We start from the raw sequence: 27,121 nt of genomic DNA, 5'->3' as shown, positions 1-27,121 counted from the left end.
CTTCGAAGCAACGAGGTGATTGGCCCGCGTGATCCTGCGCATGCGCGACCCGCGAAATTTTAAATTCGTTTCTCTTCGTTATCTTCTTCCTTGCGCGTAATTTATACAATACACAACTTCAGTGTATTGAACAGTCTGTTATTCGAATGACAGTGGAATTCTTTTTTGTACATTTGTTTTTAAATGGATACTTTGATTATTGTGACTGCGATCGTGAAAGTGGTAGAAGTCAGTGATGGCCAGACGAATGGTCATCGAAGAGGTTATTGGCACTGGCGAACGATGATGTCAGAGGTACGAAGATTTTTTAATTTAGAGATCAGAAATTTAGATATTTACAAATTTAGAAATATAGATATTTAAAAATATGGAAATATAGAAATTCAGAAAAAATTTAGAAATCGATACTTTACAAATTGGAATATTTAAAAATTAAAGAACTGTTAAAGTAACTATCCATAAATATCTGCGCGTACGCCATCTGCATATAACAGTATTGAATAACAAATCTACGTAATATAAAATAACTTTTTGCATCTTTTTTACTACGACCACTTTCACGATTGCTCGTTTCATTCATCTTTTCGTTTGAAAAATTGAATAGACCTACTTTCTCCGATCAAATTGCACGTATCAAACATTTGATGGAAATAACTAATAATTAGAACTCAACGTGTTAATGTATCCACACACACAAACACAGAACCACAAAGTCCCAATTATACGCACTTATATCACAACTGCGCCCACAATTCGCGTGTAACGGCCTCGCATTTTACCATTTATCGCGAAACAGAATCACGCTATTACAGTCTGCTGTTTTATTCCGCAAAGTCTCTTTGGAGATACCAGTTAGGTCTCAACTTATTGTTACTCAACAAAAGAACTCATTAACCATCGCATGGTGGAGCTGGATCCTCGACCCAACGTACGATTCAAAATCTAAATTTTATTCTTATTTTTCTAATTTTGTAGTACAGTTTTCTTCATTTTTTGGAGGGGGATATTACATCTGGTATATTGTGATACATTTTTTGTAAGTTTGGGTCATTTTGTTACTAAAATCGTGGATGTAATCGGGTTAACAGTAGAGGGGTGAGAGGAGAATTTAACAAATTTTTTAATTTAGCATTTCTATTCTCGGTTTTTAAATTTTTGAATTTTCAAATAACTAAGTATCTAAATTTGTTCATTTCCAAATTCGAAAATTGGAAATATCGAAATTTGCAAATTACCAGATTTCTAAATTACTTCAGGAATTAATTTGCACTTTAAACTAATTATTTTCTGAAGAAGGGACAATGCTCCCCCTACCTTCCCTACGTCCTTGAAACGACTGACCCTTCAATGTCAAATTTCCCTGACCTAAAATTTAAATCTTATCCTGTAAGTCTTCATTGCAAACGAGTGCCAAATTTTAGTCGATATATTAAAATTTTCAGATAGATCCAGCCATCACCATGTGAAGGTAAACCACAATAGAAGTATTAACTGATTGCTCGGAGATCATCGACCAGGTACGAATTGTCGAAAGAGAACCCCGAATCAAAGGCGGCGATACATCGCCTTGGTAACCAGCCAACAAAACACTGGCCATAAGGTAGCTGGACGCGGTGCGTCGTCGACGTCGTCGAGAAACAAGAGGAATCTCGACATCTACATGGGTTCCACCTCGATCCGGTTCGATCCACGTCCCCGAAGACGTTGATCTCTTCGGTCGACATCGTTTTTCCCGTCTGACATGAGCGTGTCGGAAGAACTCGACTCGGAGGAGCCTCGGGCATTTAGCAGCTGACGGCGACCAGACGATCGTTCATCCTGGGAAAAGCGCTCGACTCTCGGGGAAAGATGGATGTCAGGTCCCGCTGGATCGTCCATTTCGGTCTCGTTCTCCTCCTCTTATCGCAAGGTCAGTTTTCGGATCAACACTATAATCAACGCGCTAAACATGTATCGCGTTTAGCAAAATCGATAGTCGGGTGTGAGTCTTGACCCAAGATCTTCATCTGCTTTTGTTCTGACGTGGAGCACAGTGTGCAATTAACAATTTACGTTGCTTTGCAACCTCGTTAGATGTTGGTACATTCGGTCGGAAATGGGTGACCACATCTTGAGGTGAATAACCCGGACCTGGAGGGTGAAGAGCGTCTGTCAGAAACGAAGTCAATTGGACACGGAAAAAATTCCACGATTGCTGAAGAGAACCTATAATAATCTGATGAAGATGTTGGAGAACTTGACACTCGTGAAGATTGAGCGGAAGCTTTATCGACCGAATTCTTTAATTTTTAATTCTGTGTAATTTGCAAGGGTGTTTTCATGGGATGTATCTTTCAACTTTGATCGTTTTTGTTTTTGTGGGCGCAGTAGGTGAACGCAAGTTTTCGAAAGAAATCTGCGTAACCAGTAGCAACCCTCAAGTTCGATCGATTAATTTGTTTTTGTTTAATTAGGCTGGGCCATCGACTGTTTCAAGTGTGTGTCGATCGACGGGGACAACAAACCCTGCGACGACCCATTCCATAACAACGGAAGTCTCGCATTCTTGGAGTCACCCTGCTTGGGAGGTCGCAAAGGGCGCGATGGCCTTTTCCCCGCGACTGCGTGCATCAAAATAGCGGGCATATACGGTAAAACTTTCCTCTTTTTGTAATCTAGAGTGGCCCTTAACCCCCTTCGACGCTGTGTGTTCGCTGAATACACTATGCTTCTTCTGCACGCGGCATGCTTGTTGACGGAGGTTTTTGTAGGGCAAAATAAAAGTTAACACACAACTCGGAACAATGAGAAAATTGTGTTTGATTAACTTCCGGGGAGTTTTGTGGATTTCAAAGAAAATAGAGAATAAAATGCACAAATTTTTTTTGGAATTTAGACAGCTTGGGTATAGAAACTTTTAATCCATAAATATATGACTTTCGTTTATAAAAAATTGGTAATAAACACAGGACCCATATTTTACTGATTAAATCTATTAAAATTAGGATACTTTATCGAGGTTTGTTCAAATTTATTAAGATGAAGTAGTTGATGAATTATGAATGAAACTCGCTAACTTTAATCTGAAACTTTCTGCTGCTACACTTTAATCTTTCGTTGAATTTCAATTTTTGATTTTCTGCTACTTAATAATAAAATACATAATAGTAAATCAATTCTTTTAAGACTTAAGCTTCAAGTTAACATTTATATTATTTTTCTTAAATTAAATCGAATCAAATGCAATGTGAGTTCATGTCTTCTACGTTCCCCAATTTTCTAACAAGGAAACTTGTTACACTAACCAATAACTGATTATAATTAATTAGATGAGTCTGGAGTTTCACTGACGGTGAGGAGTTGCGCTCTAGATAGCGGAACATTGACGACCGATTCAGAAATAGTAAGAATGTCTCATTGCGGAGGATTCTACTTCGACGACAAGTGAGTATGAAAATAATACGTTCTTTAATTTTTCACAAGAGTACAACCTGACACGTTCACAACTCTCGTGAAAAACGCAAGATCTCAATAAATATTTTATTTATATTTTAACAAATTATACCTTCGTCTCGTTCAACCTTAAAAACTGGAGTTTCTAATGATTAAATTATTATTTTCAGATATGTTCGAGGCTGCGTACAATCTTGCAACGACGCTGACGCCTGCAATGGATCGTCACCTGAAGTAGCTTCATTGGTGTTGTTAAGTTTATCGATCTTTGTCGGGCTAATTTGACGGGAATTCCACGCATAATCAACGACAAAACCATAGACAATTATTGTACATAGTAAAGAAAACGAACAACGGACCACTTCGAATTTAAAACAGTAACGCGACCAATTAGCTGTGGACCAAAGATGAAGGGATGAAAATATCTTAAAGATCGTGCAATTTATCGTATTTATCTAATATATTAAATAAAATTTAGAATACTCGAACGAATATTATATAGATATACATTTCTCATATCAAATATGCAGATCTACGAAGAAACTCACTATTTGATACTATTTGATAGTCTGCAAATAGAGGAAGCAGAAACTGCCATTATAATTATGCATACGTTATGAACGTAACTATTATCTTTTATTATGTATTACTGATTATAGCAATGCTTGACGATAGTGAGACATGTATTTGCGAGATTAACGCTGATTATATAAAATACTCAATAAAACTCAATTTCAGTTGTAATTCAATATACTTCAACCTTCATGTTGTACTTTTCACAGCTCGCAAAATTAATTTGAAATTTCTAAGAAATTTCAGAAATTGCAATTTGTCATCAAAAAATCATGTTCACGTTATCTCATTTTTTAAATTCAATTTTTTGAATAAAATTGCAAAGTTATGTCTGCAATAAAATCAGTTCAAAAATTGAAGAAGCCATCACGACAAAACTCAAACTGCTCACTCTCAAAAATCAACATTCTTAGACTAAACAAAATGTGTTACAAATAAACAAAACCGACTGTTGCAAGTTCAAGAAGATAAAGGCTAGTTCTAATCAGAGGAAAAAATATAAGAAACACAAGAGCAAAGGTCCGTGAATTTGCAGTCGAAATGAATCGACGATGCGTTGAAACGCAAGTTCATTCATAAAATTGAGCGCCACAGAAAAGATAAATTACGCAAATGAGGCAGAAAGGAAAGATCAATCATGAGAAATCGTGTGTTGAACGCGTCACAAAAGTTTCTCGAGTTCTTCTCGCGAGTAACCTGCTGGCTCTGTGAGACCTTCGAAAAGTTACTCGACATCTTTCTCGATTTCTTGACGAGGATAATCGAGCTGATACTAGCGGTGATGAACCTGATTTTCCAGGTGATATGCTTCCTAATGGGTCTCTGTATCGACGCCATGCAAACGTTTGCCAATATCTTTCGGGGGATCGTTAATGTCATCAGCAAGATCACCTGCGAAGAGGTCGAAGACTTCGCCTCGGCTTGCATTGTTGCGTTTCTTTGGATAGGAGCTTTCAAACTTCTGAGGAATTTGCTCTACCGAGTAGGAACTTTATACGCTCGTTTGCTTTCCAACGGGTAAATTTTTCATTGGGATAAAATGGGATTGATGTTTCATAAATATCAAGCGAATTTTTAATTATAACCACTCAGCATTTTTAATATTTTTTATCTATTTAGTCAAACTAAAATATGTCACTTAAATATCACTATTGAAACAATGATGAACATAAAAAACCTACATTCAACAATAGTGAATATAAAGATACGGATATAAGAAATAGTAAATGATTGAATAATTTGATATGTATTGTGTAGTTTAAAATTTGCAACGGTACTGACGTTACTAAACAAAAATGCCCTTCACGAGACCGGGTCAAGTAACTCGCTGTGATTTTTAGAAGCAAGAAACGGTACACAATGACAAGGATTTAAAACGTTCATAAGCACATTTGATGAAGTGCCGAAAAACGTATGTTCCGGTTTAGTGGAAGACTGTGGCACAAAAACCAGGTAATCACTTAATTTTATATAATTAAATCTTTCAAATATTATCTGGTTTTTGATCCGACAGTTTTACTACTTACTAAAATCGCTCAAAACGTCATACTATAATAGTGCACGCGGGTCATAAAATTCTGGAATTCTCTGAATTAAAAAATTAATTCCTCTAACCTTACATGTACTTGTTAATGTTCCTTAATTGTTTTGAGCAACATATTGAACATAATATGAACATACCTGCAGACTCGTATTGTATAAACTGTATAATCTCCACCATTTTGCTCTGCTACCTCTATCAGAGTCCACCACACTACATTAACGAACAACGTACATGTTTAATCGTATAAATTAGAACATTCACGCACACACGTTAATTTGAGCTTACCGATAAAATAAAGATTCGAAGTCCGCCGTCTACTGCGGCGACTTAAGCACTAACTAAAAACATCGTTGATTCACACGATGAATGTCCTTTCCATCTCCTAGAACCCTCGAGTAAACACGTTCAGACTGTTTGGCACACCAAACGTGAACGCGAACAAGAGCAATAACAAGTTTGAGATATACAAGCAAGGAACTTGTCCACCCAGGAGAAGGGCAGGGAAAAGGGTGAATAGGCGTAATGAGAAGCGAGCCAAAATCACTCCCAAGGACGAGGAACTTTGTGACTAGAATAAAAGAGAACAGAAGGTAAGAATTTGAGAACAGAATAGAATTGTATTTGTGTAAATAGTCACTTTTAAAAAATATGTATTTTTGTGTCAGTAAAAGTCCTACTGATCTATAGGTTCAAAAAAGGAAGATTGCAAACGTGAACCGTGTACTATGAATACAATTTGTACGAAGAAAACGAAAAAATAAATTGTATCTTATAAATATTATTTCTTATATTTTGTTCTATTATACATATTCTTTTTAATATAAAAATTGGTACAGGACTCTGACACGAAATGATGTCAGATTTGTGAGATTCTCTATTTACAAAAACGTTCTATATAAAGTAACAATGTGTAAACTCGTATATCAAATACAATTACACTTTATACTTCGTGTTCTATTATATACATAATTAAATATAAATTGTTAACAAGCATCAACTTGTAAAAGAGAGGCGTATAAAAATTGTCATCGATAAAAAATATATTTTGTGGTTATGTTCCGCTAACAAATAGATGCGTATTAAATATAGTTTACCTCTTCTTCTACACGTTGATACGTAAAGTCTTGCAGTTCTATCGTGTACACGATAATCGTATACGCACGATTATAAATAACTTCGTCGAAATTCACTTCGTATCAACATTAGATAATACTTTGCTTATGTCAATTTATCCTAACTTGGTTAAACGTGTAACGTGAATCAATTTTGGATAATTCTAGCCACCCTAATCTCCATTTCTCAGTCATTCACGACAGTAATAACTAGTTTATATTCAGGCCAAGAAAATGTTTTTGGTAACTGAATCTGTAAAATAAAATATTCTTATTGTATGATTAATAAATGAAATTATTTTCATCGTTCATTACCTGATTTGGTGAATTTAGAACTTGAAACTCTTGAGCCATTCTTTCAGATAAGTCTTCTGGAAGTAATACTTGTAACCATGGCCCTTGAACTACATATGGCTTTTCTCTAGAAACTAGAGTACCAGTAACTGATGGTGCAACAATTGTAATAGCCGTATGAGATAGTATGGATTTAAATGTAAAATGCCTTCCATGCATCACACGTCCCCTGTAAAACTTATATTTACAATTTGATCTTCAGTGCATATCAATTACAATTTACTGCAAAGGAATATACTTGATTGCTAATGGTAACAGGGATCCAGCTTCAAGATTAAATGTTAAATGAAGTCCTGGTAAAACTTTAATCAAGTTTTCATGTGACATATTGATATCCTGCTCACAGGGAGACAACCTTTCTGACTTTATTATTGGTTTTATGTCTTCCTCTTCTTCATCTGATTCGTTCCTTGTCTCCCTGTATTTTTCTATATTGCTATCACTATTAACTTGTACCCACCTATAAATTAACTGCTACTATAATACATGACCCAGATCTGAATTTAAGTACTCAGAAATTAATGTAGAATACTTACCAACATTTGGCAGATACGCCACTTAAATTAGAACCTTCTTTTTCTATACCAATTTGTATTTTCTCTGCTATGGAAGGATCATCCTCCATAACAGAATGTATTCTTCTCATATCTGTCACCAACCATGGTCCACAACCACGACTGGCCTTTAACAAATTTACAAGACCTAAACCATTCCAGTGTTGTGCAGCTAACAGTTCTTCAGAAGTAACTCCCACAATTTGAACAAAGGAAACCTATGAATATATTAAAAATACATTATCCAGTATATGATATTATTACTATGCCGTTAGACTGCAAAGATTCTGACACCAAGTCATTATCAAATAAAACTGAATTATAGTTACAAGTTTATATTATAAATGACTAACATACATCACCATGAGGAGTAGATATAGACACTGGTAACTGTGGATCTCTGCCCATCAAAATTTGTGTAATACGACCATTCCCATTATCCAAAGGAGCATGCCACGACACATGGTCACCAGGCAACAACATGTTACCAGAATTGAAAACATATTTGGCTAGTTGCTGCATCACATTGGCAGGCCATGTAGGGGGAGTCATCTCGTTCCTTTCCCTGACCAATCTGAAGGTCAATTCAAACCCAAAACCACTTGGACGACCAGGTCCACTTTTTGGATGTATCCGTCCATCTCCATGTAGATCCGACAAACCCAAACTTGAATCAGAGAATTTTCATTACATTATTCTAAAAAACAAACAACTGAGAGTGCAAGTAGAATATAAGAAAAAATAGTAGCAGAGTAAAAATAATTATAGACTTGATTCAAAAAGATTGTCTAGGCTTAGTCAATGGGGGAACATATTTAGATAGAACAGACGGAAAAGGGGAAGTCCCACAGGTCTATTTCCGACGCGTCGCACTTCAAACGACTTTATCTTCCTGTACCCTGTACTTTCTATATATAGAAAAAAGAGGGAACTATTCGAACAGCTGCTTTGGACCGAAGAAGGAAGGGTCACGTATTACAAAAAAAAAGAAAAGAAACACCCTTTCGCGGTAGACCATTCGTCATTCGGCGCCTAGTTTTTAATAAGAGATTCCTGAAATGAGGATCCATTTGTCTTTCGACAGCGTGAATCGCTACACGTACGTATTTCCGAAAGAATTCAATTCTTCGATCGATGATACCATACAATAATTAACAAAAATATTTCGAAACTTTTGATAGATTAAATTGTAAAATTGATACTTCGATATGGCTGTTTTATTGGTATAAGGTAAAGCATCGATGCTACCAATTATCGATATATTAAACTAACTTAATGTAACTTAACCTGATACATAATTTCGATTGTTCAAATCTACTTCTTGTTTGAAATCCAAATCCAATTTAAAATAATTTGAAATAAGAACAATTAAATTATTATCGATATATCGAATTGTCAGTAAGAACTACTGGCACGACGGTAAGTGAAATTTTCGAATGACAGAAATGGGTACCACATACACGTGTCATCAAGGGTGTGTCGGAAAAATAACATGCGCTTACATCAAACAGAGGCACACTCCTGCTACTCAACAGGATGACACTGACGAATACCCGACTTCCCGTTTTTTTTTAACTCTTGGATTCTTCCCTCTTTTCTACGCTACAGAAAAAAGCATGTGAGGTGTCTTTACTGAATGAACGATGCAAGCCAGAATGTCATATGCAGCAATGACAGACACATCAAGTGTCCATCAAACAAATTTTCCTTTCGTATATGGCAATATAATTCTAGCCTGAGAGGACACGCCGTGAAAATCACAAATTAAGGAGGAGGGTTTTTTCAATTTTATTTTACACAATTCGGAACTTACTCTTTAGACACTTCGGAAATTGTCATTTGTAGTATAAATAAATTCATTTGTACAATAAAATAAATTGCTACGAAGAAAAAAAACTCACCTAATATAATGCCAGTGTGGTGGTACACCTAGTTCAGGACAGCCAGGATTTTCGTACATGCTTATGTAGTCCAAAGGATCGGGACCCCCCAACCTATACCAAAGGTGCAAAGAAAATTTCAGTTATTTGGTTTTACATCCGGTTAAATGTATGTGCGACTAAGGGTGGCTAAATATAAATCGTCTTCCCTTTCGGTGCAAGACTTCCATGGCCAAACACAGTAAAATGCCCAAAACCACCTTTTTAATAAAGAACTGTTTTTCTTCGATTTCATACCGATCGAGGGTAAATTTATCATATTCAGTTATACAATAAAAATTTGTATTCAAATAATTTAATAATTTTTTAAAATTAAAACTTAATATAATGCGAATATGCTTAATATAATTAAAAATATAATTATTAAAAATATAACGCAATTCTTGTTACGACTATGTAAAGTAAACATCATTTTTTCGCAACAACATAAACATCAAATATTTCAACAATCAGTTGTGTTTTATAATGATTTTAAATGAGGAGTTTTTACCAATATTTTACGACTGCAGTGACAGTGAGCGGATTGCTTTGGTCGGGATAGATCTCTTTACAAAGACTATGCAGCGCGTCAAGGCCCAGAGCCCGTGTCGTCGGTGCCTGGATTGGTTGTCCTGGTGGAAAACTTCGACAAAATTCTTCCCTTTCGCGCATATTTCCGTACATATATACAAACTTCGAAGCTTCAAAATGTACCACTTCGATAAAAAAGTATCACGGATACGTAATGCACGATCACTTTGTTTACTGTCCATACAACCACTGTGTACACCTTTGCACCGAGAACGCACGTCTCCGATCCTTGACAACACTGAAAATCTTTCGTGGCAGACAGACGACTGATTCGGAAATCACTGCGCGTCTCTGGAATTACTGTAGGCAACGAAAGAAAGCATTTTGTGATTGGTGTATGCCGTACAAACTGTTTTCCTATTCGTTTATTGAGAGAGCTTCGAATACGAATGCATTTGCCGTGCAACAGAACACGTACACTCTGTTCGATGAGAGATGATTTTTCGCGCAACTCGGCAAACTTCAGAAGGGTCCCCACCATTTCGTGTTGCCCCACTACCACACATTTTCCATTTTGACGAACCTATACACGGTAGATAAAATATACTGGTAACAGGAAAAGACGAAGACTAAGTGTGATTCGATTTCGAAATCTGAAAATGTAGGGATTTGAAAATTTATAAATTTGTAAATTTAAAAGTTTGAAACTTAGGGAATTCAGAAATTTGAGCATATAAAGCTTTCGAAATTTGAAGCTTGATCATTTGGATCACTGAGTGTGTACACGCATGTGCATTACTTGAAAGCGTTCTCGAACATGCGCAGAACGAATAGAAAAACGTCATAATGATAACTACTGTCTCCTATTGAACAGAGTATAATAGAATAAATGTAATTAAAAATGTACTTTATCAGAGAACTTTGATAAAATTCAAAGAGTAGAAGTGCAGCACAAAATGTTACTCTGAATAAGATGAAGTTACAATATTCTGTTTTAATTCTGGTTTGTCTTTCATGGGATCTAAAAACATGTTCAGGATTGATAAACAAAACTACAGATTCTCAACAGGAATACAGACCTGATGGACCTTTGGTGTTGTGTAAATTTTTGTAAGTATTAATATGATTTAAGATTTCATAGTAAACTGTAATGAACTGTTAGTTTTATTAATCTAATGTTACATAAATGTATGTAGGCCAAAAGAATTTATAGAATGTGAAGAACCAATTGATCATAAAGGTAATAAAACTGCCAAAGAAGAAACTGGATTTGGTTGTGTAAAGGTATTGTTGTATAGGAATAAATTTATATATAATGTATATACAATATAAGTAAGTTAAAAATCTTAAATATTTTACTTTTAGTTTGGAGGTTCTAGATACGAGGATGTAGAAAAAACTAAAGTGTCTTGTACCGTATTACCAGATATTGAATGTTACGGTCACAGAACATTTACTCGTGAGGGAGTTCCTTGTATAAAATATAGTGATCACTATTTTGCTACTACTTTACTATATAGCATATTATTAGGTTTTCTGGGTACAGATCGATTTTGTCTAGGACAAAGTGGTACAGCTGTTAGTAAATTGCTAACATTGGGTGGAGTAGGAGTGTGGTGGGTGTTTGACATAATTTTATTAGTCACAGGTTCTTTACAACCTGAGGATGGTAGTAATTGGAATCCTTATGTATGAATGAAACAAGTTTTGCATATATAAATCAAGAACAAGTGTATCATGTATTGTTGTCATTTTCAATTAGTAATAAATAATTTAAATTTAAGAGATTGTTAGAATATTTTTTGTAAAATAAATTTATATGTATTTGTATATATCGTATTGTGTGAATATCGAATTAACAAACCATTTAAAAGTAATAAGCGATTTATTAATTGTTTAGAGAAAGCTATAAATATATATTTTACAATTCATAATCATCTGGGTGATACAATTCACTGAGTAATCTATAAATATATGACGGCGCATTCCCGCCCCTGAAACAAAAAAACAGTGTTACATCATTAATGTATAACACCAATTGCCAAAAAGACATAAAGTTTTTAATCTTACGTATTTGAAATAAACAGAGTAACTAATTCTGGTGGTACATAATCAAAAACAGGATTATACACATGAATCCTTTCCAATAAAGGTGCATTAGTACTATTAATTACACCCTGTAGTGGTGATACATGTTGGTTGAAACCATCTTGTTCATGTGAGCAGAGATAAAGTGGAGAAAGCTTATAAAGTGGTAGCAAAACCATTACTGGAACAGAGTAATGTTTTGCAGCTTGAGCAACTGTATGTGAACCAGAAAGTGCTCTTAATCCTCCATTGGCCATTACAGTATGTGTACCAATTATTACTTTATTTACGCGCGACATCATTGCAAAAATTGCAACATCCGATATTAAAGTGGTTTTAATTTTTGCTTTTGAGAGATTAATTGCCATTTCATGACCCTATAAATAATGAATGATTCAGTTGAGTGTTATGTATCTAAAAATAGTTCTGTACAATGTATACATACATTTAAAGATGGTCCACCTTCAGCTACTATAACTTCAAAAGCTCTTGTTGTAGCAGCTTTTTTGAAAAATTCTTCAACTAATTTTGATTTACCAATAGTCAAAATAATTTCATTAGAATGAATATGCTCAGAAGCTTGCTGTGTAATATTTTCTGCACTAAAAGTAAAATGTGTTATGATAAAACAAATTATAAAAATAACATTCTGACATTGTTATATGATAAATGTACAATCATCCATAGTCCAATAATAACTAACCAGGTTTCTAATTCAGCTTCAAATTCACTGATATGCTCTAGAAGAGCTGATTTTAAGGAAGGCACTGAAACATTAAAGTCAATTTGTTGATCACCCTCAGCAGTGAGAATTTTGTGCAATGATTCTTGTGGGTCTGTTTCCTCAGTTTTGTTTTTCAATTCCAATGTGTATTCCTCCCTAATTATCTGTAATATTCTTCTAACCATATTGCCAATACAAAATTCTAAAGGAATTGTTTCTATCAAGTATTTTCCATTTCGTGTTATTATATGTATCAAATTCCTTTTAAAATAAAAAATATGCAATTACAATAATATATTCAATATGTTCTTACTTAATAAATATTTAATATGGTGATGATTGTATATACCTAAGGATACATGAAATATGTTGTAATTATAAAAGCACTATGCAATTTTTAATTGAATTTGATCACTTGTCCAAATTAAAAGTTACAGTTACTATAATAAGAAAATGTGCAATGAACGATAATGATATCATCTTTATGTATTTATATCATTTACTAATTATAAAAACTGAATTTTAATTGAATGTTTCTTAGGTTTATACATCCTATATATATGTATATGGAAAAAATGTGATTAATACTCTGCAGTAGTCCATTCTGTGTTGTTTATAATTTCCTTCAAAACCAATATAGTCGCTACAACAATGTTATACGTTCCTTTGATGTCTCTAAAATATAAACATTATAAAAAATGGTACAAAAATTTGAGTCAATTAAGGTTAGAACATTTTAAAGTCTCACCCATAAAGAATATCATTTATCAATTTTAATACCCTTTCATTGATACCTTCGGTTTCTGTGCTAACCATGTTTAGATTTTCTTAAATGTTACTTTTTCTAAAAACAAGAACGAAATATTTATTCTGACAGTCTTATCGAAATAGCAGCTGTGTTTGGTTCCACTTTCATTGTCACTTTACTTTGTTGCGTCGCACGTGTTTTTTAGCGGCGTGACATGTGTATTCCACAGTCGAGTCCTAGTTTAAGATTTTTTAAAATATTTTAAGAAACATTCGATAATTCTGTTGCGTCAGTTTATTTTTTATACAGCAAAAAATGGCTCGCATTGGGAACGTTGTGAGTACAGTATATTTTTACTGCTTTTATATGTTCTGGTGTGTGAAAAGAATTCTTAACCTGTTATTTATTTCTTTTGTAACAAAAACATATTGAACATTATTGAAATTAAAATAGTTAAGGCATTCATTTCACTCATGATATCTTTTGATCTACTTTTACCTGAAATTATTCAGTTTTCATTCTAACATAAACATGTTTGATAATTTTTTGCAATTTTTAAGACTGCAGATCAATTGTTAGCTGGCTCCAGCGTATTGTCTAGACCAGCAGAAGAATTTGACAATGATGTAAGTTATAAATGAATTAATAAAATACATGAGTATAAGTAATTACAATTCTTGTACATTTTTTTAGCCCTCAGTGGAAGCCATGTGGGCAATCAAAGCCATGGAACATGCTGAAGTTTATTTCAATGTAACAAAATTTTAAGACAGTTAATTTATTTTTATGCAATTGAAGATCTAAATGTTAAATTTCCTCTTATTTTAGATTTTATGTTCGGTTGATCCTAAGTTTTTAAAACTTACCCCTCACGATGATCAAATCTATAAAACCTTTCGAGATGTTTTCCCTGACCTTAAGGTAGATAAGATAAACGAAGATGAATTAAAATCAGACCAGGGAAAAATGAAATGGAGACCATTTTGTGAACAGTTCAAAGGAATTGTAGAAGATTATTGTTTTGGTACACTGTTAAGAGCTGATTGTGAAGGAGATTACTCTGAAGCAAATAGTGTACTTATTACTAGGATACAATTTTATGCCATTGAACTTGCCAGAAACCGTGAAGGCTTGAACGATGGTATTAGAAAAAAGTACAAATCAAAACAAACTGTGAAGGAGTCATAGATCATGATATTCTAAAATTACATGTTAAAACTCATTTGGATAGGATATAATTTTTCATATACAACTTTGTACAATTTTAAATGTATTGAAAGCTTACGAAGTTATAGACTGTTATTTATAATAAGCAATATGTAACACAAAATAAACAAATTAGGAAAAAATAGATGTACTATTTTTATTTGGGTTTTTATATTTGTAAACTGATTAAAGGATTTGATGCACGCGCTTTGTATTTTAATTGCGTAGCTGTAGGTTTAGATGTTGCAGCATCTCTATTAAATTTTCGTTTTCTTTTACCGATACCCACAAGCCTTTTCAGAGTAGGTGGGACTATGTATTCGGGCACGTCTTTCAGGTGTGGTTGCAATTTTACAGTATGTAATGCTTTGTCTTGTCTTAATGACTGCAAGTCTCTTGGATTATCCTCAAAATAACTTTTCAATTTGTCACAATTCAGTACCTCTTGTTTTATTTCTTTTAAACGAGCTTCACGGACTGCTATTCTCGTTACCGCTTTCCAAGCATCTTTTGCTCGATATCTAATAAAAAGAAAGGTATTGATTTTATGCTAAAGTAAATATTAAAATTCAACATACCTAAAACCTTCGACTTCTTCCAGTTTGAATTGGTACGTTTTGAATAATGCGTCACGATTATAACAATGTTTCAATTCTGATTCAACTTGCTCGAGAAGAGGTCTTTCTCGTATTGATATAAAACTTAACGCTGTTCCTTGATTTTTTCCTCTTGCAGTACGACCGGCTCTATGAATGTAAGAATTCACGTCCGGCGGAAAATCGAAATTAATTACGTTGGACACAAATTGAAAATCTATACCACGCGCTACACCAGATTCTTTATCTTTTTTTCGTTTACCTCTTTTAACTTTGATTATGTGAGGCTGAAAGGAATATTGGAAAATATAAATATTTAAAGTAAAGTCACAATTTACATAGCTGCAATTTGTAATACATACTTCCTCTAAAGATTTTTCATCTGATGCTATTATAATGTCGTATGTTCCGCTATTAAATTGAGAAACAGCTCTACATCGTGAGAGAGCTGGTAATTCGGAATTTAAAACGCAAGTAGGTATGCCAAATTGTTCCAAAAATAATTTCAATTTATAACATCTATCTACTGTATTTACAAATATTATAGTCTTCCCTCTGTAAATTATGTTCCACATTATTAAAATACTTCTGTCTCAAATATATTAATGATCATATTTACCTAACTAAGTTCAATTTCAACAGTGCATATAAAATTGCAGCTTTATCATTTTCTTCTGCAGCAAGGCTGTAATGTGATAACTGAGATAATGGAGCCAATGGTGGCTCTTCTAATTTCAAAGTTACTGGACGATGAAGTACCAACTTTTTAAGTGTTAAAACATCTTCTGACAATGTTGCAGAAGCTAAAGCTGCTTGGTACACAGTTGGTAAATAACTCAACAAATTCTTTATTTCATCCTCATATCCAAATGAAAATACCTGTAATATAAAAAGAACGTTATTACACGTGAAACCAGTACATTAAACTAAAAGAACTTACCAAATCAGCTTCATCAATTATTAATGTTTCAAGAGAGTGTTTCAATTTCATGTTATTTGCTTTTAAATGCTGTAACAGCCTGCTTGGTGTACCAATCACAATATCAGGCTTTTGATTTAATAGTGGCTTTTGTGCAATTAGTTCTAATTGAGGACTGACATCAACAACATTTACTTCTCTACTGCATTTTATTGTCAAACTCATAATTACATCGTGTATTTGTTTGCATAGTTCTTTGCTAGGAGCTACAATTAGACCCTTAATGTCTTGCTTCTTCTGTGCCCTTTTGTTTAACAAAATTTTTTGAATCAATGGTATCGCAAATGCCGCTGTTTTACCAGATCCTGTGCGAGCTCTAATTAAAACATCTTTCCCTTCTAATAACAGTGGGATAGCTTTCTCTTGTATTAACGTGGGTTCAAGCCAACCTAATTTAGCAACAGCCTAAAAAAACATTGTAATATGTATCTATAAGTCATGTAAAAACGCAAATTGCAAATGTACATTAGCATGTATATAAAATTTAAATGACATCTGAGAAAGCAGTTGCTTTTTCACGAAAACATAACCTTATTCTTGAAAGCACCTAGAAATTCTTTACCTTTAAAATTCTGTCATCTAACTCTAATTCGTGAAAATTCTTCGGTTTCTCTTCATTCTCCTCATCTACTTCCATTTCATTGGATGTCATATTCAATGTAAGTATAGATATAGTTCAAATTTAAAAGCACGTGGTTCTCTATCAACAAAAATTGACTTGAATGCAACTGTCGACTAGTGTTGGGCAGTCCCAGTGCATGTGCAGTAAGCTATCCGTAGAAGTCCTCAGTAGTGTATACACTTTGATGAAATATAAGGTATCATTAGGCCCTAGTAAGGAAAAAAAAATAAATCTGAAGAAAATTGCAGGAAAGAGAATAAAAGGGTTAAATAATACAACAGATTATATATAATAAAAGTAATATTAAATTTATTTATGATTATTATTATTTTTTACATTTGCAGCCGATTTGTTATATGAATACCAATATTTGTTGCAAGAGCAAAGCAAAAAGATACCGCTCGATTTTTATCGGATCTATGCATGTTAACAAAATAAAATCCATGTATTTCTTTGTTATTGTTTCTCTGATATTATAATTTTCACACGTATAAAATATAGTTATTCAAAGAGGTCCTTCCAAGTCGTTTTTCTTAAATAATAAATTCATTTAGTGTTTTAAAAGTTATTGTGCTTTTGTGTTATTTCAAATATAATAATCTCCTATATTCCATCATATTATTCCCATTATATTATATTGTATATTAATAAATAATCATTTTACAACATATCTGCAAGATTAAGTTAAAAAAAATTAATAAATTTAAATAATTACAACAATAAATTTGTTAATAAACTACCAAAAAATATAAAATTATAAAAAATTTGACGTTAGAATAATTATACAGTAACCAATGAGAGTGGCTACACGCTATTGGTGGATTACATGATGTCTGATTGGCTACTGTACACTAGCAATCACTCTTGCACTTCGATTTGATCTATTGGTCGATTACGTGATGTCTAATTGGCTACTGTAAACTACCAATCGCACTTACACTTGAAGAGGTCGCCGCTGCTCAGTTTTGTTTTGGAAGTCGAGGAGGTCGGATCGGCCCTGTCAACACTTACCGGTACGAGTCAAGGGTTTACTTTACCGATATTGTGCTTGTCCCTGTATTACCTACTGTGCTTGAATAAGTGTTTAGTGTGTTTTAATAAATATTTTTTAATAAATATGCGGGTGTATTAACAAATTTTATGGTGTGATTCTACAAGTGTCAGTGACTTAACCAGTGTGTTACCTGCATGCATATACGGATATATTAGTGTACCTAGTGTGTTATTACTAGTGTTTAATGTGCTTTAATAATTATTTTTTATTAATTATGGGGGTGTATTAATATAAAAAGGTTGGGTTCTAGAAAATGGGGTACCCTCCGATTTAACTGATTTATATATCAAAAGAAAGCCCTTGACTTGGCGATTTTAACGGTGGTCATCCCACCCCTTAACTCCCACCCCTCTGCCCCCTAGAAGCCAAAAACTGAAACGGTTCAAAAAGTGATTTTTCCCCATATCTCAGCGAGTTTATTATTTCCATCCCTTTTTTTTTTATAATCAGATTTGGTTAGGTTATTCGTTTGGGTCGGGGGTGCAGGGGGAGGGGTGTAGACCCTCCCCTGCCAATACGTTTAGATTTTGAACTGTATTTATATTTCTTGCCTGGTGAGTGTGAATGCTTGGTCTGCGCCCCACCGCAGCCGAACCTGCCAATCGAGCCAAAGCGTCGAAAACGTGCAATATAAACATTCAATTATATTAGGTTAGGTTAGGTTAGGTAGGTTAGGTTAGGTAGGTTAGGTTAGGTTAGGTTAGGTAGGTTAGGTTAGGTAGGTCAGGTTAGGTAGGTTGGGTTAGGTAGGTTAGGTTAGGTAGGTTAGGTAGGTTAGGTTAGGTAGGTTAGGTTAGGTAGGTTAGGTTAGGTTAGGTAGGTTTGGTGAGGTTAGGTAGGTTAGGTTAGGTTAGGTCGGTTAGGTAGGTTAGGTTAGGTTCGGTTTTTTACGGTTAGATTCACCTAACGTATAAAAAAAAAGGGATAGAAATGATAAACTCGCTGAGATATGTGGAAAAATCACTTTTTGGAACGTTTCAGTTTTTGGCTTCTAGGGGGCAGAGGGGTGGGAGTTAAGGGGTGGGATGACCACCGTTGAAATCGCCAAGTCAAGGGCTTTCTTTTGATATATAAATCAGTTAAATCGGAGGGTACCCCATTTTCTGGAACTTAACCAAATTTATGGTGTGGTTCTACAAGTATCAGTGACTTTACTAGTGTGTTTCCTTAAGTGATTGTGCATGTGTATACGGATTTATTACTGTGTTTTATGGTGCGGTTATTTGAATGTTTTATTAATTTTTTACTGTTTTAATGTATTTTGTGGAGTGATTATTAAAGTGCTTTTACAAACTGTTATTGGGTGTTGATGTACTTTATGCAATGATTATTTAAGTGTTTTGGCATAGTGTTACTGGTGGTTTAGTGTATTATGTGGAATGATTATTTAAGTGTTTTGACATATTGTTACTGGTGGTTTAGTGTATTATGTGGAATGATTATTTAAGTGTTTTAACATATTGTTACTGGTGGTTTAGTGTACTTTATGCAATGATTATTTAAGTGTTTTGGCATAGTGTTACTGGTGCTTTAGTGTACTTTATGCAATGATTATTTAAGTGTTTTGACATATTGTTACTGGTGTTTTAATATATTTTATGGAGTGGTTATTTAAATGTTTTAACAAATTGCTACTGGTGTTTTAGTGTGTATTATGGAATGGTTATTTAAATATTTTAATAAATTGTTACTGGTGTTTTAGTGTGTATTATGGAGTGGTTATTTAAATGTTTTGGAATACTTGCACTGGTGTTTTAATGTGTTTTACCATGTAGTTATCTATGTGTTTCGGTATAAATTTACAAACGTTTTAACCTGTGCCATACAATAATTATTCAAGTGCATTGACATATTTTTTCGAATATTTTATAATGTTTCACTGAGTGACTATACGTTTTGATATACATTTGCAAATTTATTACTGGTTTTTGTAATGTAGTACTGCATGCATGCTTAACTTGTTTATTAACTGTTTGCGTTTCAAAAATGTATACGTTACTCGAAATGCAAATTGATTGACAGTTACTAAATTGTTGTCCTGCTATGATTACAGGTCACGCTGCCAATCCAATGGACAAACTGCCAAATCCAAACGTTGCCAAAGCAGTCCAAAGCAGTTCAAATCTTTGATGCTTTACCGGTAAAGCGATCGCAGTGGCGCAAGTCAGCGATCGGTGAGTCGCATGCTTTATGGTTCCTCCGGTTCCCATCATGTCGTAGGACGAATGGTCCGAAGCGACACGGGAACTGGTTGTATTTTATATTTTTGAGCGAGCATAGTGACCACGACTGTACGATCGTGCAAAATTCGTACAAACTGTTTATTATATTTATTAGATCAGGTCAGGGTTTTCTTGTACATCGCGTTTTAACTTAACTTCTTTACGAATCAAATTAAAATTAGTATATTGAAGTCGGATGACCCTCCGATTTCGTGCTAGTTTACTTTTAGAGTCACTTTCAATTTTATTTTCAATTTCAATTGTATCGCGAACTCTTTTTGAATACACATATGTACAAGAAAGTTTCGCGAAAAACAGATTTCGATATCAAAGTTATTTGTGAATGTTTGAGTCATTTAGAAATTTACTTTGATATCATAAATCTGTTAAGAATGAAACTACCGATATACTTAGATTTTTGCAAAGTGATCTTCCATTTTCCATTTTGAACATTTTTTAAAGTTAGAGTCAATTTTTGCTGGAAGACACTTTATTAGCATGTTTCTAATCATGTCTTTTAGCTCAGGATTTTCAGCACACATGAAGAAAACTGGTAGGTCAAAATACATGTGGCCGTGTTCATTTTTATGCTCTATACTCATGCGCGTGCTTAGATGCTACTCGCATGGGTTAGGGCAGGTGGACACGGTTTAGTTTTAAGATGTTTTGGCGATCGACAAATTGACAGTGAATTATCGACACAAGTTACACGTGTGTGTGTGGTTAGGTCGTGGACCTTGTGTCGATTAAACTGTAGATTTATTTTTTAAATTTTGCAAAATTCTATTTGAAAATGCATACAAAATGCAAGTCGAGTCATTTGAAAATGCATACAAAATGCAAGTAGAGTCATTTCAAAGTTATATAAATTGATTAAGTTAGAAAATTGTATGAGTAGTTAAAATTATTACATGTACATATTGCATTGAATATTCGAAAGAGTACAAAAATGAAATATGTTCAATGTTCACTGTCGATTGTCGATCGATTTCAGCAAAAAGGTATGAACTTAGAGTGTGAATGTTGTATTGAACTCGGGTGTCGGAGACGTCCCGGGACGTACTCCCTAGGATTAGGCTTATTTGCACCCGGGTGGTATGTGTGAGAACCGTGGAGTGTGTTTTTGTGAGAATGGACTTTGCAATTTTTTAAATATAGCGATAGGCAGGCAGGTAGCTTACTTCTGGTGTGAATGAGTTAGTTTTAAGTAGGTAGGGCCAGAGCAAGCTTTCACGTTTCTCTGTCCTCCTCTCTCACACGTGAGATGCTTGCATCTGGGGGGTTCACGAAAAATCGAGAAGAGAAAAATATTAAATATAAATTTATTTAATATCTCTTGAACTCGATTGTTCGTTCAGGCCAGGCCTTTTAGTTTGTAAGTCGCAGTCGGGTTCTAGATCCGACTGCAAAAATGAAGTATACAGTGAAGTGAAGTGCAGTAAAATAAAATATTCTACTCGGACATTCTTTTACGGACAACGCGTTTTAAGAATCGCTGTTCGTATTTTTATTTTGAGTAATTATTTTTTTTACCAAACTAACTTATTATATATTGCATAAAATTTTGATTTTGTTATCGATCGAAATAAATGGATAGTAGTGCAATTTTATTTTTATAAAATTGTCTGCTATCCGTTTATGGAGATTGATAGTAAAATTGAGAATTTATGTAATTGAAAACTAAGAATGTCCGAGTTACCGTAAAATTTCGCGAGTGATTTTCGTGAGGCTATGCCGAAGAGAGAAGAGGCTATATACCGAAGAGCCCCGGCAAAGTTGCCAAAGAAGAGGGGAACTATTAATGGCTGTCCATCTTAGGATGGAGAGTCATTTTGTCACTATGCTCGCTAATTATTTTTTTGTATTTTACATGTATTTTTTTGAACGATACAAATGTATCGTTTTGCTCGAATTTTTACGAGCAAAGCCACCCGCGATTTTTATGCCCTCCCAATTAAATTTTGAGATTAAAGATTTTTGCACAACTTCGCGATTAAATTTTGAGATTAGAGATTTTTGTATCCCTTCGCGATTCGAGATTTTTATGCCCGCCCAATTAAATTTCGAGATTAGAGATTTCTGTATCCCTTCGCGATTACAGCACGAAATTAGAGATTTTTGTATCACTTCGCGATTATAGTACGAAATTAGAGATTTTTGCATCCCTTCACGATTAAATTACGAAATTAAAAATTTTTGTATCCCTTCGCGATTAAATTTCGAGCTTCGAGATTTTTATATCCCTTCGCGATTTTATCTCGAACTTCTCAAGATTTGTATATCCCTTCGCGATTTTAATTTCCCCGAATTTTATGTGTTAATTATTTTTCTCTGTTTCAGGAATTGATTTTGAATAAATTGTTTTATTGTTGATTGATTTTAAATTCGAATTTTTCATTGTGTTTTTTTATTTCTCGATAGGGTTGTTTCACATCTTCTCGTACAACTTTATTGGTTAATAAAATTTTGTATGTTTCAGATTTTATTTTTTGGTAAGTTAACATGTTCTCCCTTCTCAAATTTCTGTGTTAATAAATTTTTGTCTGTTTTAGTATTTCTTCTTTGGTAAATTCTGTTGTCTTCTCAAATCCGCAATTTTCATTGCGTTTTGTATTTTTTGAAATTCTTGCATAAAATAAAGAAAAATTTTGCTCCTCCTCCCACAATTTCCTGTGTTAATAAATTTTTGTTTGTTTCAGAATTTAATTTTTGGTAAGTTATTTTCAGTGCATTAATTTTAAGTTAATTCCGAGCTGTGGGAGGAAGGGTGGGCTCGGGCGCAGGTTTTTCGTCACAACAAGTGACGAAAAACCTGCGCACATTATAAGTACCTCTTATTCTAATTTGCACTCATCTTTGTCAATTTTTAAACTTACATATTAGACTGTAGTAATAGTTTGTCTCTTTTTCTCAATTTCCCCAAACTTAAAGGAAAGTTCTTCCAACTTTCTTTCCTATCTTCTTGCAATTTTTACAAAGTTTTACATGCGAGTGCAATTTTAGAATAAGAGGTACATGTAGGGCATTTAGAATGTACTACAGTATGCGTGAGTGAGTGTCCTGATTTTTATTTTAAGTAAGTAATGTTTCATATGTGCCTAATTATATTTTTATGTTTCACATTTTTATTTTAAATAAGTAATTCAATTTTTCTTATGTGTCTTAATAATATTTGTCTGTTTCAGGTAATTAGCGAGTCGATTCGAGGTTTATTTTATTTTTATTCTGAAAATGTTAATATAAATTTAAATGTTAGTATGAATTGTGTATGCCTAAACATTACAATGTTACTAATCTTGCGATTGCTTCTCTGTTTCCTCTTTTTATTGTTACACCTATTTATTCTATAGGTAATAGGTCATCATTGAAGACATCAATCACCGAGGGATCATCGAGGGATCTTCGTGGGATGCGTGCGTTAGTTTTAAGCTAATTGTATGCGTGCGTTAATTTTAAACTAATTTTATGCGTGCGTTAATTCTAAGTTTAGTGTGCTCGTGGGCAGGGCGGGTGGGTCCTTGTAAGTACCTCTCATTCTAAATTGCACTCACCTTCTCAATTCTCAAACTTTGTACGCGTTAGCTGGTAGTATACCCACTTATTTTTTGTCAATCGTTTTGCGCCCAAGTGGATCATTGGGGGTTCGTAGCGCTGTGAACACGCGGTGGAGGTGAGCTGCAAGTGCCGGTGTAGCGCGAGTGATATTCTTTGCCCGGCGGGGCGGATCGGGGTTGGCACCTCTCATACTCTGATGTGCCTCCCCGACCCGCCGCCATTCTGCCAAGGGGCATCACGGTCTGGGTATCCTCTCTGTAGTAAGACGCGAAAGCGCTGGGGGAAATGGGAACCCTCCGCCAACTGGGGTGTATCACTCGTTCTTGCCAAAGGTATCTTCGGTTCATCTTTGCCGTCGTGGTTCACGTAAGCCACTATGGACTACCCTTTGACCCATGGAAAGCAAGGTTCACTTGGCGAAAAATAATGGTCCCCTTTTTTCACGGAAAGTTCTTCTAACTTTCTTAGCTTCTTTGCGGAAGTTCTTCTAACTTTCTTAGCTTCTTTGCGAAAGTTCTTCTAACTTTCTTTTCGCCCCCTTTGCTTTTTTAATTCGTCATAGATTATTTGAGTGCAATCTTAGAATGAGAGGTACCGTGCGGCGTTTAGAATAAGTTAAGCGTGCGTGTGTGGGATCCCTTGCGATTAGTATTAAGTTAATGTACGTGTGTGTGTGTGTGTGATACAAGTTCTTTGCTGGATTGTGGTAAAGAACTTGTATATGCGAGCCTATGAGCTATGTAGAGTTAGAACTCATTTATCCTTCTGATAAATGAGGTTGCATTTGGAGGGAGGAAGGGATTTGGAGTTAGGGTGGGTCGCTATCGTAGCCACCTCCACGTGGTGTGACCTGGTAATTGGTATAGTTCTCTGAAGGCTTTAAAAAATCTTCAGAGAACTATACCGAGCTGAGAGCTACGATTAGAATTTAATTTAGAATTAGAATTTAGAATTTAAGAGCTACAATTGTAATTTTACTTATAATATAATATAGTTGTATAGTTTTATACAGCCATATATACAACTAACCTAACCCAGTCTAATGTAATCTAACCCAACCTATACATTCATAGTTTACAGTGCAATTATAAGAATTTTTGAAAAATTATATAGGATCATTAAGGTGCCCTCCTCAGTCACCACTGCGTGTACCGGCTAGGTACATATCATATTATAATATGAAATAATTAATAACACATTTTCTAAACACAATTTATGCGCTTTTATTATAAAAGAATGTTCAGTGATCCATCAGCTACATTCTCGAATTATATTTGTTCAGATTTTTAATGAAATTAATTAGTTATTAACTAATAACCCAAGGCCAGCCACGGTGACAAGCGGTATACACGAGGTCATTTTGAATAATTAATTACATGTTTTGTGGATATATTTTGTACACTTTTATGATTGAAAGATGGTCAGCAATGCATTATTTACATGGTTCGATTATTAAAGTTCATAAGTAATGTTCGGTTAATGAGTAATTAATTATTTTGTGTCAGCATTGCGATATGTACATGAGCCGCCTATGTCCATTCTACTGCTCATACAAAGTGCAATACTTCGGCACTTTGACGACGTAGTATGGTTCCTGAGGCATTTAGAAACAAATTTCTATTAGGGTTTGATGCGTTTTGGTGTCTACTAAAGCCAGGAAATCATTTCTTGTCGAATTCGGTCCAAAACGGCACATGTGGCGCCATCTAGCGGCGAGCGGCGGAACTACGAAAAACTAAAATTTCGATTTTCTCCGAAATTAGGCAATTTTACGTATTTCTGAGGGTCAGAAATTGTTCTGTGACCTCTCTAGATTCTATATAAAGCCGCAAGAACATTCTCAGAGCGCTAGAAAAGAAAATAGAAAAATAGTCCAAAACATGCACTAAAAAATTGGCGTCCATCTAGCGGTGAAAGTTGGAACTACAGAAATATAAAAATGCGATTTTCTCGAATATTAGCGAACTTTGAGTACTTCTGAGGCTCGGAAAGTGTTATGTGATCGCATTAGAAGCAAAATAAAGCAATAAAAGTTTCCTGAAAGCTTTAATAAAGAAAATAAAAAAAATGTCATTTTATGGAGGAAATTTGTGGCGCCATCTAGCGGCGAAACTGCGAACTAAACCGAAAAAACGTATGTCCGAACACGCAGTAAAGTGGTCAAATAGAAATTGATTTTCTGGGCTTAATAGGCAAAAAAATGAATAACTTATTGAACAAAAATTGCTTTAAAGTGTCTAAAGAAGCATACTACGTCGTCAAAGTTCAGAAATATTATATTTTATATTTTTCCTTAACGCGCGTACAGGCATACGTTTTTCAGATTAGTTCGCAGTTTCACCGCTAGATGGCGCCACAAATTTCCTCCATAAAATGACATTTTTTTTATTTTCTTTATTAAAGCTTTCAGGAAACTTTTATCGCTTTATTGTGCTTCTAATGCGATCACATAACACTTTCCGAGCCTCAGAAGTACTCAAAGTTCGCTAATATTCGAGAAAATCGCATTTTTATATTTTTGTAGTTCCAACTTTCACCGCTAGATGGACGCCAATTTTTTAGTCCATGTTTTGGACTATTTTTCTATTTTCTTTTCTAGCGCTCTGAGGAGGTTCGTGTGGCACTATATAGATTCTAGGGAGGTCACAGAACAATTTCTGCCCCTCAGAAACACGTAAAATTGCCTAATTTCGGAGAAAATCGAAATTTTAGTTTTTCGTAGGTCCGCCGCTCGCCGCTAGATGGCGCCACCTGGACCGTTTTGGACCGAATTCGACAAAAAATGATTTCCTGGCTTTAGTAGGCATCAAAACGCATCAAACCCTAATAGAAATTTGTTTCTAAATGCCTCAGGAACCATACTACGTCGTCAAAGTGCCGAAATATTCATTTTTTTATTTTCCTTATATGCTTGGTCGGACCCTCACTTTTTACGATGAGTTTTTTCGGTGATTAATCGTTCGTGGCAAGTCCGATTAAAATTTTTTTTTCTATGTTCATTTGGATGTTCATACGCATATGCATGCAAAATTTGACGAGAATTGTTTGAGCGGTGCAAAAGAAAAATGCGGACAAAGAAGTTGCAAAGTCAAGTATAAAGCTTCCAAAACATTTCATATTTTTCAAATTAAATATTTTACGATAACTTATTGTTTTTTTTATAGTGTTTGTATTATACTTTTGTATTAAATATTAAATCTTACGTTATTAATTGTCAACTTCCATTGTTATAGAATATTAACCAACTTTAGTAAGTTTATTAGTCATAGTATTATCAGAAAGATCTGTTTTTAATGCAATTTCTAAAAG

General features: G+C 34.3%; 6 protein-coding genes across 10 annotated transcripts in view; 2 read left to right on the top strand and 4 right to left on the bottom strand.

Moving 5' to 3' along the window:
* neur (E3 ubiquitin-protein ligase neur) overlaps positions 1-6,043 on the bottom strand; it is a 132,982-nt gene extending 126,939 nt beyond the window's left edge. Inside the window, exons 1-2 of the mRNA XM_012293150.2 lie at positions 5,834-6,043; positions 5,686-5,758 (exon numbers count right to left, since the gene is read on the bottom strand). Coding sequence (XP_012148540.1) covers positions 5,686-5,725 — 40 coding nt within the window. The 5' untranslated portion in view covers positions 5,726-5,758; positions 5,834-6,043. The remainder of the gene's footprint in view (positions 1-5,685; positions 5,759-5,833) is intronic.
* On the top strand, positions 153-4,176 carry LOC100880430 (uncharacterized). 2 transcript variants are annotated; one of them, XM_012293153.2, is made up of 5 exons: positions 153-294; positions 1,443-1,909; positions 2,454-2,630; positions 3,309-3,423; positions 3,603-4,176. In XM_012293153.2, exons 2-5 carry the CDS (start codon positions 1,849-1,851, stop codon positions 3,715-3,717), a joined length of 468 nt encoding a protein of 155 aa, XP_012148543.1. In that variant the 5' UTR covers positions 153-294; positions 1,443-1,848; the 3' UTR covers positions 3,718-4,176. The 2 variants fall into 2 exon arrangements, with proteins under 2 accessions (XP_012148543.1, XP_012148544.1); XM_012293154.2 differs by lacking the exon at positions 153-294 and adding an exon at positions 527-928.
* Positions 6,044-6,310: 267 nt separating the features above from the next.
* Su(fu) (suppressor of fused) lies at positions 6,311-10,482 on the bottom strand. The gene is made up of 7 exons (XM_003706676.3): positions 9,999-10,482; positions 9,470-9,562; positions 7,926-8,235; positions 7,551-7,786; positions 7,253-7,474; positions 6,976-7,183; positions 6,311-6,913 (listed from the first exon to the last, which is right to left on the bottom strand). Exons 1-7 carry the CDS (start codon positions 10,169-10,171, stop codon positions 6,848-6,850), a joined length of 1,308 nt encoding a protein of 435 aa, XP_003706724.2. The 5' UTR covers positions 10,172-10,482; the 3' UTR covers positions 6,311-6,847.
* A 144-nt stretch (positions 10,483-10,626) lies between these two features.
* On the top strand, positions 10,627-14,929 carry LOC100881727 (amaretto). Of its 3 annotated transcripts, XM_012293161.2 has the most exons (5): positions 10,627-11,128; positions 11,215-11,302; positions 14,139-14,204; positions 14,272-14,331; positions 14,407-14,929. In XM_012293161.2, the coding sequence occupies exons 1-5, from the start codon at positions 10,992-10,994 to the stop codon at positions 14,764-14,766; spliced, it is 711 nt and encodes a 236-aa protein (XP_012148551.1). In that variant the 5' UTR covers positions 10,627-10,991; the 3' UTR covers positions 14,767-14,929. The 3 variants fall into 3 exon arrangements, with proteins under 3 accessions (XP_012148551.1, XP_012148552.1, XP_003706721.1); XM_012293162.2 differs by lacking the exons at positions 10,627-11,128; positions 11,215-11,302 and adding an exon at positions 13,428-13,555; XM_003706673.3 differs by lacking the exons at positions 10,627-11,128; positions 11,215-11,302 and adding an exon at positions 13,772-13,914.
* Positions 11,885-13,752, bottom strand: eIF2Bbeta (eukaryotic translation initiation factor 2B subunit beta). Of its 2 annotated transcripts, none has more exons than XM_012293160.2 (6): positions 13,611-13,752; positions 13,419-13,505; positions 12,810-13,091; positions 12,552-12,708; positions 12,089-12,483; positions 11,885-12,012 (listed from the first exon to the last, which is right to left on the bottom strand). In XM_012293160.2, the coding sequence occupies exons 1-6, from the start codon at positions 13,616-13,618 to the stop codon at positions 11,940-11,942; spliced, it is 1,002 nt and encodes a 333-aa protein (XP_012148550.1). In that variant the 5' UTR covers positions 13,619-13,752; the 3' UTR covers positions 11,885-11,939. The 2 variants fall into 2 exon arrangements, with proteins under 2 accessions (XP_012148550.1, XP_003706722.1); XM_003706674.3 differs by having other exon boundaries at positions 13,579-13,720.
* Positions 14,917-17,128, bottom strand: Hlc (putative ATP-dependent RNA helicase DDX56). The gene is made up of 6 exons (XM_003706672.3): positions 16,922-17,128; positions 16,321-16,764; positions 16,000-16,259; positions 15,743-15,935; positions 15,363-15,667; positions 14,917-15,305 (listed from the first exon to the last, which is right to left on the bottom strand). The coding sequence occupies exons 1-6, from the start codon at positions 17,009-17,011 to the stop codon at positions 14,954-14,956; spliced, it is 1,644 nt and encodes a 547-aa protein (XP_003706720.1). The 5' UTR covers positions 17,012-17,128; the 3' UTR covers positions 14,917-14,953.
* Positions 17,129-27,121: the final 9,993 nt, after the last annotated feature.

This window comes from Megachile rotundata, chromosome 13, assembly GCF_050947335.1.
Source record: "Megachile rotundata isolate GNS110a chromosome 13, iyMegRotu1, whole genome shotgun sequence".
NCBI classification, from domain to species: Eukaryota; Metazoa; Arthropoda; class Insecta; order Hymenoptera; family Megachilidae; genus Megachile; species Megachile rotundata.
Note: the sequence above shows the minus strand (reverse complement) of the source record. Positions and strands in the feature narration are given on the sequence as shown.

Excerpts from the sequence above, each read along its gene's own strand:
- eIF2Bbeta (XM_003706674.3), bottom strand. The coding sequence starts at position 13,646 with ATGGTTAGCACAGAAACCGAAGGTATCAATGAAAGGGTATTAAAATTG. Across the intron at positions 13,506-13,578 it reads ATAAATGATATTCTTTATGG|AGACATCAAAGGAACGTATA; the intron begins GTGAGACTTTAA and ends TTTATATTTTAG. Across the intron at positions 13,092-13,418 it reads ACAGAATGGACTACTGCAGA|GAATTTGATACATATAATAA; the intron begins GTATTAATCACA and ends TTATTTTAAAAG.
- LOC100881727 (XM_012293161.2), top strand. The coding sequence starts at position 10,992 with ATGAAGTTACAATATTCTGTTTTAATTCTGGTTTGTCTTTCATGGGAT. Across the intron at positions 11,129-11,214 it reads TTGGTGTTGTGTAAATTTTT|GCCAAAAGAATTTATAGAAT; the intron begins GTAAGTATTAAT and ends AAATGTATGTAG. Across the intron at positions 14,205-14,271 it reads CAGAAGAATTTGACAATGAT|CCCTCAGTGGAAGCCATGTG; the intron begins GTAAGTTATAAA and ends ACATTTTTTTAG.
- LOC100880430 (XM_012293153.2), top strand. The coding sequence starts at position 1,849 with ATGGATGTCAGGTCCCGCTGGATCGTCCATTTCGGTCTCGTTCTCCTC. Across the intron at positions 2,631-3,308 it reads CAAAATAGCGGGCATATACG|ATGAGTCTGGAGTTTCACTG; the intron begins GTAAAACTTTCC and ends ATAATTAATTAG. Across the intron at positions 3,424-3,602 it reads GGATTCTACTTCGACGACAA|ATATGTTCGAGGCTGCGTAC; the intron begins GTGAGTATGAAA and ends TATTATTTTCAG.
- Hlc (XM_003706672.3), bottom strand. The coding sequence starts at position 17,011 with ATGACATCCAATGAAATGGAAGTAGATGAGGAGAATGAAGAGAAACCG. Across the intron at positions 15,936-15,999 it reads TTGAAATTGAACTTAGTTAG|AGGGAAGACTATAATATTTG; the intron begins GTAAATATGATC and ends CATAATTTACAG. Across the intron at positions 15,668-15,742 it reads ATGAAAAATCTTTAGAGGAA|CCTCACATAATCAAAGTTAA; the intron begins GTATGTATTACA and ends TATTCCTTTCAG.